Here is a 16,463-nt window from a genome sequence, read left to right on the forward strand (position 1 = left end):
GAGTACAGATACTCAAAGTGTGCTTAAGTACAGTACTCAAGGAAATGTACTTTGTCACTGTTCACCTTTGATGTTATTTATATAAAATATTACTTATTGAAAAATAATTTGGGGGATAGGGGATATAGAATAGAATAGAATGTAATAATATTTGCAATTTTTTATTAAACAAAATCTTTAAATTCTTAAAACAGGAGAAATAACATTAAACAAGTATACAAATACAAATATGTATAATGCTCATACACAAAACAGTAATGACACTACATAGATAAAAATGTAATGGATTTAAAAAACATGTGATATGAGGTAGGAATTAATTGGGTGAAGAATTGTAATTATGTAAGCATGTACTAAGGCCTGTCAATACTGATTCTATATTAAATTTGACATCTATCATTAAAACAAAATAAAAGTTGTCTACAGTTATTTGAAGCTTATGTGTACCATTTCACTTAAATGTTTTCAAGTAATTGTTTCACAGCATTATCTTTGTGCCATACACCAAGTATCAGAAGGGTTTTTGTTTTTATCACAAGTGGATTCCAGGTAGTGCCTCATGGGCGGCAGGAGGTAGCTGGAAGATGTGACTTAAATTAAGGACAATTTCAAAATAGAGGTTTCACCAAAGTAGTTGTTATGCTAATTTCAATGAAAGAGTGACAAAAAGTCACATCAAAAGACTGAATAAACCGACACTCAGAGTAAACGCAGCTGTAAAGGATATCATATCTTCCTGTTGAAGGTGACGGAGGAGTTTCTCTAGTGGCGCGTACCGGCGAAGGGTGGGGGCCGAGCCCAGCATGAGGAGCTTGTGTTTGGCTCTAGTGATGGCCACATTCAGTCTACGCCAGTCTCGAAGCAACTCTCCCAGCTGAAAAATTATTTGACATCTCAGAATAATGAAAATAATCTAGTGCATAATGGTTCTTCGTTAATCACCACAGCAACAGATTATACTTAAGACCATCATACCATACAGATCTGCACTGCAATGAACAGTTAATTGGTTTAAATGGTAACATAATAAGTTTGTTACAAATTCAGGAGGAAGGCCACTTACGTTGCCCTCAGGGTTGCTTCTAACAAAGGAAACAATGATGACACTCTTGTCACGTCCTTGGTATTTGTCCACAGTGTTGACTTCCAGAGCTTTAAAGGTGTCTCCCTGTAGCAGACTGGAGATGGCTTTCAGCTGTTGCCGATATGGAGCAATGACTCCAATATCTGACGCTCTGCATCCAGCCTACGACACATTTAAAATGACCATTTCATTTCAAGTACTACATAAAAAAAATAGATTTCAGTGTTTCATACAACTAATGGCATGTTCGGACCTTGAGCAGCAAAGTGACGAGGGCTTGTACCAAGATGGCTTCCGTGTGGTTGCTGATTCCACTTTTCTCCACAGTCTCATGGGCGGGAACCTGAAGAAAGGTACAGTACATAAGGTTAAAGGGATAGTTCGCCAAAAAATTATATTTAACCCATGATTTACTCACCCCCAACTGTTCGAGATGCATATGTCAATCTTTTTTCAGATGAACACATTTTCAGTTATTTTAGAAAATGTCTTAGATCTTTCAGTGGTTATAATGTGAAGCAATGGGGTCCACCTCGTTCAAGTCCCAAAATGTGCATGCATCCTTCACAAAAGTAATCCATCTGGCTCCAGGGGGATAAACGAAGGCCTTCTGAGGGTAATCCGTGCGGTTTTGTCGTAAAAATATACATATTTAAAACTTTATAAACGAAAATAACTGGCTTCCGGTAGCGGTCAACGCGCGTTCACGGAGATGGATGCTGGTGTATGACGTAGGACGTAGCGTAGGAAGCGTCGTGACGTAGAGCGAACGTGACAGCGCAGCCAGAGAGCAGAGCAAAACAAAACTCTACGTTCGCTCTACGTCACAACGCTTCCTACGCTACGTCCTACGTCAGCATCCATCTCCGTGAACGCGCGTCGACCGCTACCCGAAGCCAGTTGTTTTCATTTATAAAGTTTTAAATATGTATATTTTTACGACAAAACCGCACGGATTACCCTCAGAAGGCCTTCGTTTATCCCCCTGGAGCTGGATGGATTACTTTTGTGAAAGATGCATGCACATTTTGGGACTTGAACGAGGTGGACCCCATTGCTTCACATTATAACCACTGAAAGATCTAAGACATTTTCTAAAATAACTGAAAATGTGTTCGTCTGAAAAAAGACTGACATATACATCTCGAACGGCTTGAGGGTGAGTAAATCATGGGTTAAATATCATTTTTGGGCGAACTATCCCTATAAGGTAGGAAAAGAAAATTTAGGATGCAAAATGAGATAAAGTGTAAAGCCCTATTCACACTGCCAGCGACTTTATCGCTGCATGTCACTAGCCTCTGTACTGTGAAGTCGCTCTAATGTTTTTGGTAGACTGCACTCTGGACATATCTTTAGAAATCATATCTTTATATATTGCCAGTAAAACTAAGATATAATTTGACTTTGATGCCACTGGTGGCATGAACAGGGCTTTAAAAAAGAAAGTAAGACTGACCTCAGAGGTGTCCAGGAAACAGACAGGACTATTGGGCTCCAGTGCAGCCTGGACCCAAGCACTGTACTGTGGCTGACACACATACAGGTCCAGTTCCTTCTCAACCTGAGCTCTGCTGGGCAGCTGCAGCACTGCGCTTGCCGTCCTTTCAGAACCACACTCCAGTCGGCCCTCATACATCAGAGCGTTGCTCAGGGACATGATCGCACTGCAGGACACAAAACAAGTGTAAGAGCTGCACGGCTGCAGCTGGTGGTCGTGAATATTCTCAAAAATGTATCAGAAAAATCACCTACTAGTATTCTACTCGATTTTTAAATGCCTTTATTAGAGATATTTAATATTAACAAGGATTAGTCTGAATCTTTAACCCCCCATTTTGTTTTTAAATTTGCCATTTAACAATCACATATGTTCAGTCCAAATGTCTGACTGGTGTAAATCCCCACCTGTTCATTCGATATTGGACATTCAGCTGAACAACTGCATCACTGTGGTGCTCCAGGCGCTTAAACAAACTCTCATCCATACCCAAGGTCCTGAGTAAAAAAAAAAGTTTGTGGTCAAATAATGGGTTAGGGTAATAATATGGTGATGGTTTAGCTTGGCTAGTTTTGGCAGCTTCATATTTATGATTAGCTTCATATTTATGATTAAAACAAGCTGTATTCAGCAATGCAAAACATGAAAATCTTGCAAGTTCATCTGAATGCAGACAAAAGTGTGCTACCTGGCTTCAGCATTCTGCACAATAGGAGGAAGCTGTTGGTGGTCTCCCACCAGGACAAAGCGCTGGGCGTAGAACAGCGGTCCCAAACATACAGGTTGACTGATCTGAGACGCCTCATCCACGATGCAGAAGTCAAAGCGTCTGCGGCTGAAAATTGGGTGCTTCACACCCATACAAGTGGTGGCCACGATAAGCTACAAGAAAAAAAGAAGGTGATATTTACAATGATAAATAATTTGCATAATGTGAAACAGTCATTTTCGCATTATCCCTCACGTTACATACACTACAATTCAAAAGTTTGGGGTCAGACAAGGAAGTGCAGATTTTTTTTTACTTCAATACTTATTTAGCTATTTAAATTGATCAAAAGTTACAGTAAAGACATTTAGAATGATACAAAAGATTTCTATTTCAGATAAATGCTGTTCTTAACTTTCTATTCATGAAAGAATCCTGAAAAAATTGATCAGTTTACATAAAAACAGCTGTGCTGCTTAATATGTTTGAGCATCAAATCAGCATATTAAAATGATTTCTGAAGGATCATGTGACTCTGAAGACTAGAGTAATGATGCTGAAAATTCAGTTTTGCCATCACAGGAATAAATTACATTTTAAAATATAAAAATTGTAATATTTCATCATTTTTAACTGTATTTTTAATCAAATAAATGCCATCTTGGGGAGCATAAGAGACTTTTAAAATGTATTGAAAATCTTATAGACACCAAACCTTTGAACTGTAGAGTATGTGTTATATACTGTACAAGACAGAAGATTTTAATATGTATTACTTCTTTACTGTACAGTTGTTCCAGCTCTTCTAGTGTCTGCATGCCTTTGGCACGACATGACTCCTCTGTGAAGGGCAGGATATCATGGTGCACTTTTTGAGTACGACCCAGTCGCAGGAAGCCGATCTTAAACCTCTTCAGTTTCAGGAGGATGTTGTCCACAGCAGAGTGGGTGTAGCTAGTCAGAAGAACACTAAATCCACAAGCATGGAGTATCCGCACCTATAAAACAAGGAAGTGCAAAATAAATGTCAGATTAATATTCCTTTGTTCACATATAGAAACCACTAGCATAAACAGGAAGTTTCATTCTACAGGTCAGAAAAAAATTTATGTAAACAAAACCAAGCTTACATTTATTAATGTACATACTGAATATGAAATTCATTCATAAATAAGGAATATTTACGCTCTTACCAGTGTACAAATGGTGGTAGTTTTCCCAGTACCTGGCATTCCCACAATAAGCGTGTAATCTCTGGACAGTAGCACTTTTTTCATGGCTTGTTTCTGGGGTTTATTGAGTCCTGAGAGGCAAAATATGATTAAAACACATCATGTATTCACAAGAACACATCAAGGGCATGTTTGAAAGCAGCTCACTGCAGAAAGATTGAAATTATGGTTTACTGAGAGAAGGCAGTGAATGAACACACCTTTCAGAATGTTAGCCACAGTGTCCTTGGCGTCTCGTGGCAAAACACTGCTGAGGTTGTCAATGAACTGGGGAGGCCTGAATTCCACAATCAACTCCCTCAATCTTTCACTGCATAAAAATGTACACATTGAGTTTTTCATATAGAAAAAAACAAAAAACAAAAAAACAACACACTTTAAGAGACAAAACAAATATAAAATGATGATCAGACCTGGTTGGAGTGTTTTCCATTAACATAGACAGGTTTCCTAGATGAGTGCTAAGACCGCATGCACCTTCATCCTGGTCCAGTCGGAAAACTGTGTTTGAGGAATACTTAGAGAGGTTTCTGAAATGATAGGAATGTGGAATTAAGCTTTGATGTACCCTTGACCACTTCAGATTCAGGTCAAATGAATTTCAAAATGATCAACTTAATGAAAAGCAAGATACTTACTTGTCCAAAGAGCAAGTCACTCCACTGACTGTTATTTCTGTGACGTATCCTGAGGCCAGGCCTATAAGCACAGAGTCCTGATCACTGACCACAATCCTGTCGCCCACTATCAGCCCAGTGAGAGTCTGCTCGCCTTCCTTCCTTTCAAAGCTGTGCTTATATACACCATCAGATAGGACGCTGACGCCTCCAGCTAACAGCATGTTACCCGCACAACCACCACTTTTCTCCCTGAGAATGAACAACATAAGAACAGGGACATTCATTACGGACAAAAGCATTCAATTAAGTCAAACACACAGTGCTAATATGCTAAGGATCTGAAATGCATAAAAAAACAAAAACAATTTCAAACACAAATAAAACATAAAACTATTGGAAATAATGAAGAAAATTAAATTAATGGTTCTGCCAAAAATAAAAATTCTGTCATCTTTTACTCCCTGTCCCTCCAAAGAAAGTCCATTTACAATTTTTTTTATGGTTTGACCCAAGTCTACTAAAGAGACGGTCGCTTTATATGAACAAATATAATTTTGCCTTTTTTTCTACTTACCATATTTGTCATGAGTTGATTATGTTCATATTTAATAAAAAAATGTTTAGAAGCCTAAATGAAGCATGTTCATCATATTAAGCGATCGTGTCTCATATGGATTACTTTTACAATGTCTTTATGAACTTTTTGAAGCTTGAAAGTATTGGTGGAATGAACTTTCAATGGAGGGACAGAAATCTCTTAGGCTTCATTAAAAAGATCTTCATTTGTGTTTCAAAGATGAATGAAAGTCTTCCAAATGGGTTTAAAACAACATGAGGTCGAGTAAATTTATGTTTTTTTGGGTGAACTAACAATGTACAACTCATATTTTATAAAAGACCCACCTCTGCTGGGAAGTCTGAAGCCAGATATTTCTCCGACCTCCTTTGTTCTCCATGGTGAGAGCCTCCAGCGTGCAGAGCAGCAGCCAGTGGCTGAAGTACTGGAGGTGCATCTGGCTGAGGTGCTCGCTCTCTGACTGCACAAATGCCTGTGGACCTTCACTACAGCTCCCCACGGGATCTCTCTCCACAGCTCTACACAAATGATACATTTAAGCTAAAGCTAAATTGAATTGAAGATCTCTCAAGTTGGAAGTTGTCATGGAAAATGACACACGAAGAGAGAAAAACAGTACCTGTTATAAACTGCGCAGTTTCTTTTCTGAGGACAGTACTTGCAAGCCTGCTGGTCAGATACCATGGCAGGCAATGGGGCCATTTGACTTCCACCCTCCATCTTGATCAGGTTGTTGCCGATGTGATGGGCCAAAGAGTTCCTTATTTTAATCAGCTCTGTGATGGAAAAAATATTATTCAGTATAGTCATAAGTAGGATGTAAGCTTATACTATTTTGATGTTACATTGTTATGACAAGTCCACCAGCTCTTATTTGTAACATTTGTATCAAAAAACTTGATTTAAAGGGATAGTTCACCCAACTACAAAAGTTGTCATTCATTATTCACCCTCATGTCACTCCCAAATCATAAGCCCATTTCATTTTTAAAACACAAATGAAGATATATTTCTGTCCCTCCATTGAAACTAAAGCTCATAAAGACATAATAAACATAATCCAAATGAAACAAGGCATTTAATAAAAGCCTTCTGAAGAGACATTGCTGCTTTTAATGATTAAAAGATTTAATTGAGCTAAATTAGATGCTTGATCCACGAGAACCAATTTGGTTTGTTTATGCGTATCGCACAAGGATGTTTGAGCTTCCACAAGGACCAATGAGGCTTTAGGAGAGAAATCTCTCAGGTTTCATCAAATATCTTCATTTGTTTTTTTAAAGATGAATGAAAGTCTTATGGGTTTGGAACAACATGAGGGCAAGTAAATGATGACAAAATATATGGATATAAATTATATTTAAAAAAAAAATATATATATATAACACACAAACCAACCTCTCCTGTCCATGTGGTTGCCCACAACAGGATGTAGACTGCCAGTCTTCAAATAGATGAGGAATCCTGCCTCTGGATCACAACGTCTAGCTGAGCTCATCAATGTGTACAGAATAACCTAGAATGCAAATGAAATGTCTGTAATAAGAAGTGATTTTTTTTGTACATGTTACATTTCTAAAGCATCATCTGAAACATTTTGTACTTGACTGCGATGCTCAATGGAGTTGGACTCCTTTCCGGTTTTCAGCTCCAGTGGCACAATCCTTTCTATGGGCTTTCTGCCTCTCCGGTGAATCCTGACGCCAGCTGTGACATCTATCTTCCCCTTCAGGCCAAAACTCGGACACCAGATGTTCTCCTCGATGTCCACAAAATCTGTGACTGTCATGCTACAGGTTGCATCTTGCTTGCTCAGAGCCCCGTCGCTAGGGCTGATGGTAAATAACCACACAAACCATTAAGTTCATCCATTATATCAATCTGTACAAACCAGAAAATGCTGAGAGCCTGCAGGGCTTGCTGTAATTGCTTGTTTGAAGAACTATATACACTCACAGTTTCAGAGTGAGCTGCTTTTGTCCAGCCTGTGGTGAAGTGTGAAGGTAGTGTTTTGCCCACTCAGATAAAGAGGGAAGATATTCTTCAACTTCCTGTCTCATGTCAGCCTGAGTCAGCTTTAGACTATACCTAATTAACCAAGCACAAGACATTTCACAATACTTATAAGGCACTGACATAATATATGGAGCTTCATTACTGTGGTCAAATGCTGTATTACCATGATATAGTAAAGATGTACACAACAGATCATTAAGTGTCCTTAAGTTGTGCCTCTAAACATGGAATTTATAATGCATGATAGCCCTTACATTTGTCCGAGGTAGTTGGGGCTTCTTAGGGCATCTGAGGCAAATGTCTGTATCCTCTCTGGAGAGAAATCGGAGGACATGGCTGCTTTTTGGAAGATATCATGAACTATGGTACCATTTAGCATCTGCTTAGATCCACCATCAAATGCCTGCTTAAAAATCACACACAAGAGTTTTGATTATTTGAAGCACTAAAATTGGATGTACTCTAAAAAAATTAATTAGCATCATCATTCCGACAAACATTTATTATAGCATTTATTTGAAACATTTATCTTTTGTAATTATGAATGTAATTTACTTTTGATCAATGAATGCGCACTTGATGAATAGACATTAATTTCTTAAAAAAAAAAAAGAAAGAATAGTGAGACACATTCACAACATTCAATTTCCACACCTTAAACATCTCTCCCAGCACCCCTCTCCTCATACAGCGAATACTGCTGGCAATGCTGGTCCCAGATATCAGCAGGTCAGGCAGCAGAACCAGAAAACCAGAGTCTCTGTCAATCGTCCACAAGCCAGAAACACTCCTCCCTTCCAAGTGAATGATGTCCCCCACAGCAACCGGAGAACTCTCCCTTTAGAAAAGAGGTTGAAAAGTTCAAAAACAAAGACAGTCAAAAAGAAAGAACTCTCTCAAGTATCTTTCAAATAGTCAAGTAATATTTTGTACCAGCCATCTTTGAGAACACAAGTCTCTGTGGACTGTGTCGTCTTTGAGCAGGTGATGGTTAAGTGTTTCTCTGTGCCACTTCGTGGTGAAGTGACGTCTTGTACATCCAGTACCCAGTATCGGTTATGAACACCAGAGGTCAGTGTAACATGCTCTTGTATGCCTTTGATTTTTCTAAAAGTCAAGAAAAAAATGTATGTTTAGTTTTAGTACACAAAAATCACCAAATAAAAACACACTTATGTACACATAAATAGGTTGAATAAAATATTCATACTCATGACTGAACTTCTTGGGTTTTGGCGCCTCAGCTTTTTGCTCCATGCCATCATCAAACCACTCATCTATCAAATCAGTAAAATCATCCTCAAAAGGGGCTGGCAAAGTCTTTCCATCAGCAATTTTTTCTTTCACTTGAAGCTCAGCAGTACTCAAGGGCCTCTTCTTAGTAATAGGACAGTTGAGAAAAGTCTCTTTTTCTTCAGTAGACCCATTTTTCATCCATGAACTATATGACATCACAAGATCTAAGTCATTTGTTCCAGAAACTGCACCCATGCCAATCTCCGGCTTCACATTATGAGCAAGTGAATTCTCTTTCTCACTGGTACTAAAGCTCAGCTGATGAGAAGATTTTTTTGAGAGCTTTGAGAAACCATTTGTTTTTCCATTCATTTTCACACAAGGCCCAGTTGCCAGTCGGCTACTCTCAATACTAACAGACTCGGCTTTGATTTTTTTCTCAGGACTCTTCCGGAACAAAACAGAGAGCGTTCTCAAAGACTCATTTCGCTTAGTCACTGGCAAGCTTGTGTCGCACTCAGGTGGTTTCTGAACTTGCATGATCCTGGACCGCTTGGCACTCTGGATGTTTTCTGAGCTGTGCAACAACCTCTTTACAGAGCCAGAGTGACTAACACCTTTCTTACGCTCAAAAGTGTCCTCTGACTCTGGACTGCTGTTGTTACGTGGCTGCATCAGCTTACGTGCCATCAGGCTAGGTTTACCCCTGACACCTTTAGTATGTAGACCACGGGACACAGGTGAGCGGTTCTCATATGAAGTGTCGGAAGGGTTCTCGGTCCTCAGACTGTCAGGCGTCTCTGGAACGGCAGATGGGTTTGGGGAGCAGGGGACATTTTCATCCTCCACAAAACAAGTCTTCAATGAAACGGGGGATCTTGTAATTCCAGCTTCAAATCTTTTAGGTGACTTTGGAGAAACCTGAAAAAACAAAGGTATGGTTATCCACCGTATTTTTTATGTAAGAGCAGGCAAAGCCATTTTAAACTTGAAAGTGCAAGACTTCCAATGTCAGTTGCTCCCTGTTTTTTTTTATCAAATTTAAAAAATACACAACAAATCAGGTTCTCAAGACATTTAACAAACAACATAATAAATCCAAATAAGAATGCAAAATGAATTTAAAATTAAAGGACAACACAAACATCTTAAATTCATTTAAGAGACAGAGTTTTGGGGGCGTTTTTAATTATATAGATTCAAAATAAATTCAAGGGCTTTTTGGAAATTAAAAAAAAGGGTTTGAGTCACTCCATTTACTCTGATGAATATAATTTTGTTTAAATAAAATAATAATAATACACACCTTTTTTTTGAAATGTCATCTTTATTTGAGTGAACTATAGATAGATTTAGGGCTAATTTGAATTTATTTTATTAAATTAATTAACTGGTATTTGTCATATTATTATTACTGTAGTAAAACACCAGTTTGCAGCATAAATAATCTGATCCCATTTTCTTTTATTATTTAGACAAAATGTAATGAAAGTGAATAGTGAATGAGGCTGTAAGTCACTAATCTCCTTTTGTGTTGTACAGAAGAAATAAAGTCATATAGGTTTGGAACAACATAAAAGGGAGCAAATGAGAATTTTCATTTTTGGGTGAACTATGATAATAAGTTAACTAGATTAGTATTATGTACTTACCTTTGAGAGGAAAAAGGCAGAAATGTTTGACTGAACTCCATTGACCATCTACAATAACAACAAAAATGTTGTTAGTTAGTAATGTTACACGTTCACAACGGATGACATTTATATCTAGATAACGTTAGCTAGATGAGGATGATCAACAAAACATCAGATGTCACTATCAAATACTTACGGAAGATCTGCTGGATTTACACTTCATCATCGTGGACTGTAAGTGAATAAAATGACTAAAAAAAGATTGCTCTTCGGAGAAAACAAAATCACGAAGCAGCTGTAACTTACTGGTATCAAAACTTAAAAACCTCTCACAAAACTGTGTCAGCTGCACATAAAAATAGACACTGCTATAAGTTAGCTCAAATCTAGCTCGTCCAGAAACATATTTTCTCACAGAGCAACGGTATGCACATTTGATTTCACATAAAACATAAAACAGTATATATAAATAAATAACTTTAGCTGTATCCCTGCATCGTAAACACTCGAAATTCCCGCGTACAGTCAGTGAACAGATCGAGATCACACGAGAAGTCAAACGGTTTCCTCGTTGTTGTTTTTTTGTGCGGAATTTACATCGCCATTACAGACACACTGCCACCTAGCGACAGTGAGATTATCAATTGTCCAATGCAGTTGCTAGACAAGCTGGAAACAATATTTTTATTAGCCGCATTTTATTAGAACCACATTAGCCTCACGTCATATTTAAATGAAAACCTGGCAATTATTATATCGTTATTTTATGTAATGGGACAGAATTTTTCGGTTACCAAGGCAACCATAACGGCTTGAGGGCGGCAAATTTTTGAAAGTTAACATGGTAAGCATTTGTGTTTATTTCAGGTGCTTTGGATAAATCAAATGTGGGTTGTGGGGTATAATAATTAAAGAGATTAGCCTCCAAAAAAGTGCCATATGCTGTTAGAGACAGAAATTACAATTGTAGAAATATTGGCATGAAATTAAAGTTCTAAAAATTTAATTATTTTAAAAAACAACCCACAATGAATGAAAGCTAGAATTCAAGCTAGAAAGCTACACTTTCCTTCAAGTGTACAGGGTTGTTGTTGTTTTTTGGACACTTAAAAATTTGCCATTTGTGTGCCTTTTGGTGGTTAACGTCAATATTTGAAACAAGAAGTACTTGAGTTGAGTATCACCTGCATGCCAGTTATTTTAAAATATTTTATATATGTTTGTGTTACATGAACAGCTTATTGTAATTGAATACACTTATAACAAAATGGCATTGAAAACTGAGCCTCATCTTTGAAATATTCATGCCAAGCCACCGCACACAGACAGTAGAAGGTCTGCTAATATGGACGTGCAAGAAGACGACCTAAAATGTCCTGTTTGTGTAGAGCTTTTTACAGACCCTGTACGCCTTCCATGTGGGCACAACTTCTGTCAAACCTGCATCCAAGTGGTCTGGAACATGGATGACCCCAAAACATCAGGAGAAGGGCCACTGTTCTGTCCGGAGTGTCAGATCCTCCTTCCTTCGGACCTTAAGCTTGAGTTCAACTCAGATCTTCAAAGGAAAGTTCAGGATGTCTTTGCAAGAGCATCTTCGCTGGAAGGATCATCTCATATGTCACCCTTCATTATCATGTGTGATCAGTGCATTGGGAAGACTGAGGTGGCTGTGAAGAGCTGCCTCTCCTGCGATGCCTCCCTGTGCTCTGCTCACACTCTCCTGCACCAGCAGAGAGAGGCTTTAAGAGGGCACTCTCTCATCGAAGTAACAGAGGACTTCATTTCCTTCAAGTGTAAGGAGCATGGGGAGGAGCTGAAACTATTCTGTCAGGAGGACCAGACTACTGTGTGTTGTCTGTGCATTGCGGTTGGGTCACACAAAAACCACCAAGCTGTTACATTGCAAGAGGCATGCTCAGAATTCAAGGTAGGGGCTTCAATTCATGAAAATGGGTTGATGAAAACATTTTAATGAGTGAAAAATATTACTATTTTGATAGATTGGTCAATTAAAAGGACATTTTTAAACATGTGCCAAGTTCTTAAAAATGTACATGTTGTTAAAAGTAAAAACTTAGCCTATACATTTATATTTTTTATATAAATATTATATAAGCTATGTATATTATAAATACATATAATTCAGTACAGAAATAAAATGACATGCTCATCATAGAAGATGTGTATTCAGGTCATTTTTGTATTAAGTGGATTTTAATGTTTTTTTTTTTTTTTACAAATTAAGATATCTATTTTTACTCAGATATATTTTTCTCAGATAAATAAAACATTTTCATGGACCATTATTATGCCTTATGGAATCTCTTTGTTCTTTTAGAAGGTGCTGGAGACCAACAAATCACTTCTTCTACAGAGGAAACATTTAGCTGAGTCTGCTATGCAAGATTTGAAACCATTATTTTCAGAGGTGTCGGTGGGTATTCCAATATGAGCTTTTTGAATCATAGCAACCAATTAAACCAAGAAAATTATTGTATACTGCACTTCACAGGTAGGCTAATTTTGATTTGAAATAATACTTTTTTAATAAATGGAAAAACTATTCAAATCCACTGTAGCAAGAGATAATCTAATATGTTTTCTTTGTCAATTTATGAGTTCACCAGGCTTTTACTTTTCTTTTCTTTTTTCAATCTTGTGGTGGTTTTCAAGAAAAATGCAGAAGCATACAGACTCAGAATAGTTGAGAAATACAACCAGATAAAAGCCCAGATTGAGGAGGATCAGAAGCTGATGTTGGCCGTTCTGGAAACAGAAGAATTTTACTCCAACAAGTGGCTGAGATGGAAAAATGAGTCACTGGAGTGTCATGTTAAAGATATTAATGCTGCCCTAAGATCAAGCCAATCTCTCATCGAGGAAGAAAATGACATCATATTTCTCAAGGTGCATATTGTGTGAATTATATTTGAGTGCTCATTTTCCTTTTTTTTAATCTGTTGTCTATCAATAACATAACTTTTTTTTTTGCAGCATCTCAAAAAACATAGACTTGGGTGAGTTCTTTTCACTGCATTCCCTTTAAATTGTACTTATCTATAGAGCCCCTAAAGGGACATGGTGATGAAAAAAAAAAATGAGATGAGAAAAATTATGTCAGTGCTTCTTTTACAAATGTTTTGCTTTCCTCCGAGAAACTTTGCGTTTGCTCGCAAAATGTTTGCTTTCCCCCACTATGCCATGATACATTAAAACCAAAATGAATGTTTCTTCATGAATTCTTCATCATTGCTCTAGGTCCCAGGTGGAATTGCCACTTGTGTCTGTGATAGAGCAAGAGTATAGCACCACAGACAAGATGAAGACAGTCGAACAGCTGGTTGATAACTTAGAAGAAGTTGTCTTGCAGAACACTCAGCGGCTGTGGTCTAGTAAGTGTGATGGTTCAATGCACAATGTTAAAAGACATTCTTAGACTTAAATACAAAGTACAATAATCCTACCTTATAGTGTAACCTATCAATCTTTGCCACCTGCAGGTCTCAGAGCAGTAAATTTAGACCCAGAGACAGCACACCCCGAGTTAGATGTCTCGGCAGACAAGCTGGAGGTACACTGGAGTAAGAAACCAACCCCAGAAAGGAAACGGAAAACAAACATCAGCTCTCAGTACAGCGTCCAGGTCAAGGAGAGATTCTCTAGTGGCTCCCACTACTGGGAGGTGGCCGTCTGGAAGAAACCCTATTGGTTGATTGGTCTGTCATATGGCTCAGCTACTAGAGATCAGGATTCTGAGCATCCCAACAGTGACTTTAACAGTGTGTTCTGCTACATCTATCATGGTAATGGAAAATATCTGGTTTGTCAGGACTCAAATGAAAAGTCCCTGGCAGTGAGGAAAACAATCCAAAAACTTGGATTATGGGTAGATATCCTGAAAGGAACCGTGTCTTTCTATGATGGAGATACGCTAACTTTGCTCCACTCATTCCGCGTTGAGTTTTCTGGCCCAGTTTGTCCCATTTTTAATCCTTGTATCGACATAAATGGCCAAAACAGTCAGCCTCTTTCCATTGTCCACCTAAGAAACAAAAATAATTTGGAAAGCACCTCACAAAATGCTCCATCCATTTCCTTTACGTAAATAATACATGGGTTATTATATTGTATCTGTCTATTTAATATAGTTGGGTTTGGTGTAGTTATCACATCTCACATTCTCTTTGGTTCTTTTTTGTCATTTCTGCAACGATGGATAACAATGATTAACCTTCTGGGTGTTTTAAACCTGAAAAGAAGTGTGAGAAAGAAGAAAATTTTTGACAACGTGCAAATTATATCTAATAAACCACTGTGTCTTTTTTATTTAAAAGTTAGTTTAAGAGTTAGTTTACTAACAACGACAACTCTGTCATCCTTTTTGTGTTTTCTGTCCATACAGTGAGTCAGTGGGGTCCAATCCGGTTTTGGACCTCATTTACTCTTGTTGTATAATACGAGGGTGAGTAAATGATGACAGAATTTCATTTTTGGGTGTATTATCCCTTTACCTACGCACCTGCTGAATTAAAAATTAAAATTTTAGTTCAAATTGTCAAAGTAACTGCAAGGACTAACAAGATACTGTATATTGAGATATAACTATAGATTTTTGATTTGTTTTGTGCATGACTGTGCTTATGTTCTTGGATATGTCCATAAAACCTGAGTTTGACCAGCTTTAGATGATAGAAAACTCTTCTTGACAAAGTTGTAGTCCACCTTAAGCTGAGATGGGCCTCCTGCCAGGGCTCTGATAATGTGATACAGGCACTCCCTAAAGACACGGGAACAAGTACAGTATACTGACTTCTTTGTCTGCTGTTGGAGTTTTTCTAATTACAGCGGAGCTGTCCACTTCAGCACCTCACATGCACAATGAAATGATGAAGCATCAAATATCTGCCACATCTGCAACTCTTCATGGTCCCATCAGGTATGTGAAGTTGCTTGTCCCTCTATTTGTGTTTCTTATAAATAAAGAACAAAGTATAGCAGGCTGTCTTCAAATGGTGTTGTTATCGGATTAATTCTAGACTATACCAACACTTTCCCGTAATGGTTTGTGGAAACTTTTACTTTTAGTTGTTGCAGAAAATCCATGTATTTATATTATGAATCTATTTTTGAACTCATGTGCTTTAATTTTTTATCATAGACCTGGTGTATACCCTATACATCCATTGTAGTTATTTGTCACCTTAGAAGCTAGAGTCTAAGAGCAGTCAGTCTGAGTAAAGTATTCTTTCCATAGCTCTCAAATAACATAGTAGGTAATGCAGGACAGCTCTACCCAGTGCCCAGAGCTTCTGAGGTCAGTCGAGTTGTACAACATTTTTGTATAGCACACTTATGTCTTATGCCTAAACCTTTTGCTCTTAAAGCTACTTTAACATCATGTGATTCCCTTTTTGGTTAGATATATATGGATAGATATGGACAGTTTACAAATAACATGAACATCAGTTGTTGTTGTTTTTGTTGTTGTTTCAACATGAAAATCTTAAAAATTGTATATACAGTGCAGTGGGAAGTTCTGGGAACCAAAAGTCCTCATTGAAATAAGTCTAATTTAATCCTGCTAATAAACAAAGTTTAAATAACAAAGTTTCACAAAATTGCTGTGCTAATAATATAATTTGTAATTATTTTGAAATAAATTATAAAAATGCATAAAATAAACACTTTTGCTATGGTCTCAGACTTATGAAACCCAGTCTTTGTATATGTGATTGTAAATATTTTTTATTTACTTAAAGTAGTTTAGAATTTTAGCATACAAATAATCCGTACAGCCAAAATTAGTATGAGGTCATAAAACATTGAGTATGTTAATTACACAATATTTTAA

General features: G+C 37.5%; 2 protein-coding genes across 3 annotated transcripts; one reads left to right on the forward strand and one right to left on the reverse strand.

Annotated features, from left to right (window-relative positions):
* Window positions 1-144: 144 nt before the first annotated feature.
* Window positions 145-11,221, reverse strand: dna2 (DNA replication helicase/nuclease 2). Of its 2 annotated transcripts, none has more exons than XM_081350427.1 (23): window positions 10,806-11,221; window positions 10,628-10,675; window positions 8,950-9,896; window positions 8,673-8,846; window positions 8,394-8,577; window positions 7,994-8,142; window positions 7,680-7,811; window positions 7,327-7,555; window positions 7,122-7,239; window positions 6,343-6,499; window positions 6,050-6,241; window positions 5,165-5,395; window positions 4,940-5,056; window positions 4,727-4,836; window positions 4,488-4,597; window positions 4,071-4,292; window positions 3,274-3,467; window positions 2,993-3,082; window positions 2,544-2,751; window positions 1,338-1,427; window positions 1,064-1,246; window positions 728-874; window positions 145-586 (listed from the first exon to the last, which is right to left on the reverse strand). In XM_081350427.1, exons 1-23 carry the CDS (start codon window positions 10,833-10,835, stop codon window positions 533-535), a joined length of 4,116 nt encoding a protein of 1,371 aa, XP_081206553.1. In that variant the 5' UTR covers window positions 10,836-11,221; the 3' UTR covers window positions 145-532. The 2 variants fall into 2 exon arrangements, with proteins under 2 accessions (XP_081206553.1, XP_081206552.1); XM_081350426.1 differs by having other exon boundaries at window positions 7,994-8,145.
* Window positions 11,222-11,233: 12 nt separating this feature from the next.
* On the forward strand, window positions 11,234-14,947 carry LOC308681498 (E3 ubiquitin-protein ligase TRIM62). The gene is made up of 7 exons (XM_081350447.1): window positions 11,234-11,453; window positions 11,998-12,539; window positions 12,951-13,046; window positions 13,286-13,519; window positions 13,607-13,629; window positions 13,871-14,004; window positions 14,113-14,947. The coding sequence occupies exons 2-7, from the start codon at window positions 12,072-12,074 to the stop codon at window positions 14,715-14,717; spliced, it is 1,560 nt and encodes a 519-aa protein (XP_081206573.1). The 5' UTR covers window positions 11,234-11,453; window positions 11,998-12,071; the 3' UTR covers window positions 14,718-14,947.
* The last annotated feature ends 1,516 nt before the right edge of the window (window positions 14,948-16,463 follow it).

Source organism: Scardinius erythrophthalmus (assembly GCF_964197995.2).
Source record: "Scardinius erythrophthalmus genome assembly, chromosome: 21".
Lineage (NCBI taxonomy): Eukaryota > Metazoa > Chordata > Actinopteri > Cypriniformes > Leuciscidae > Scardinius > Scardinius erythrophthalmus.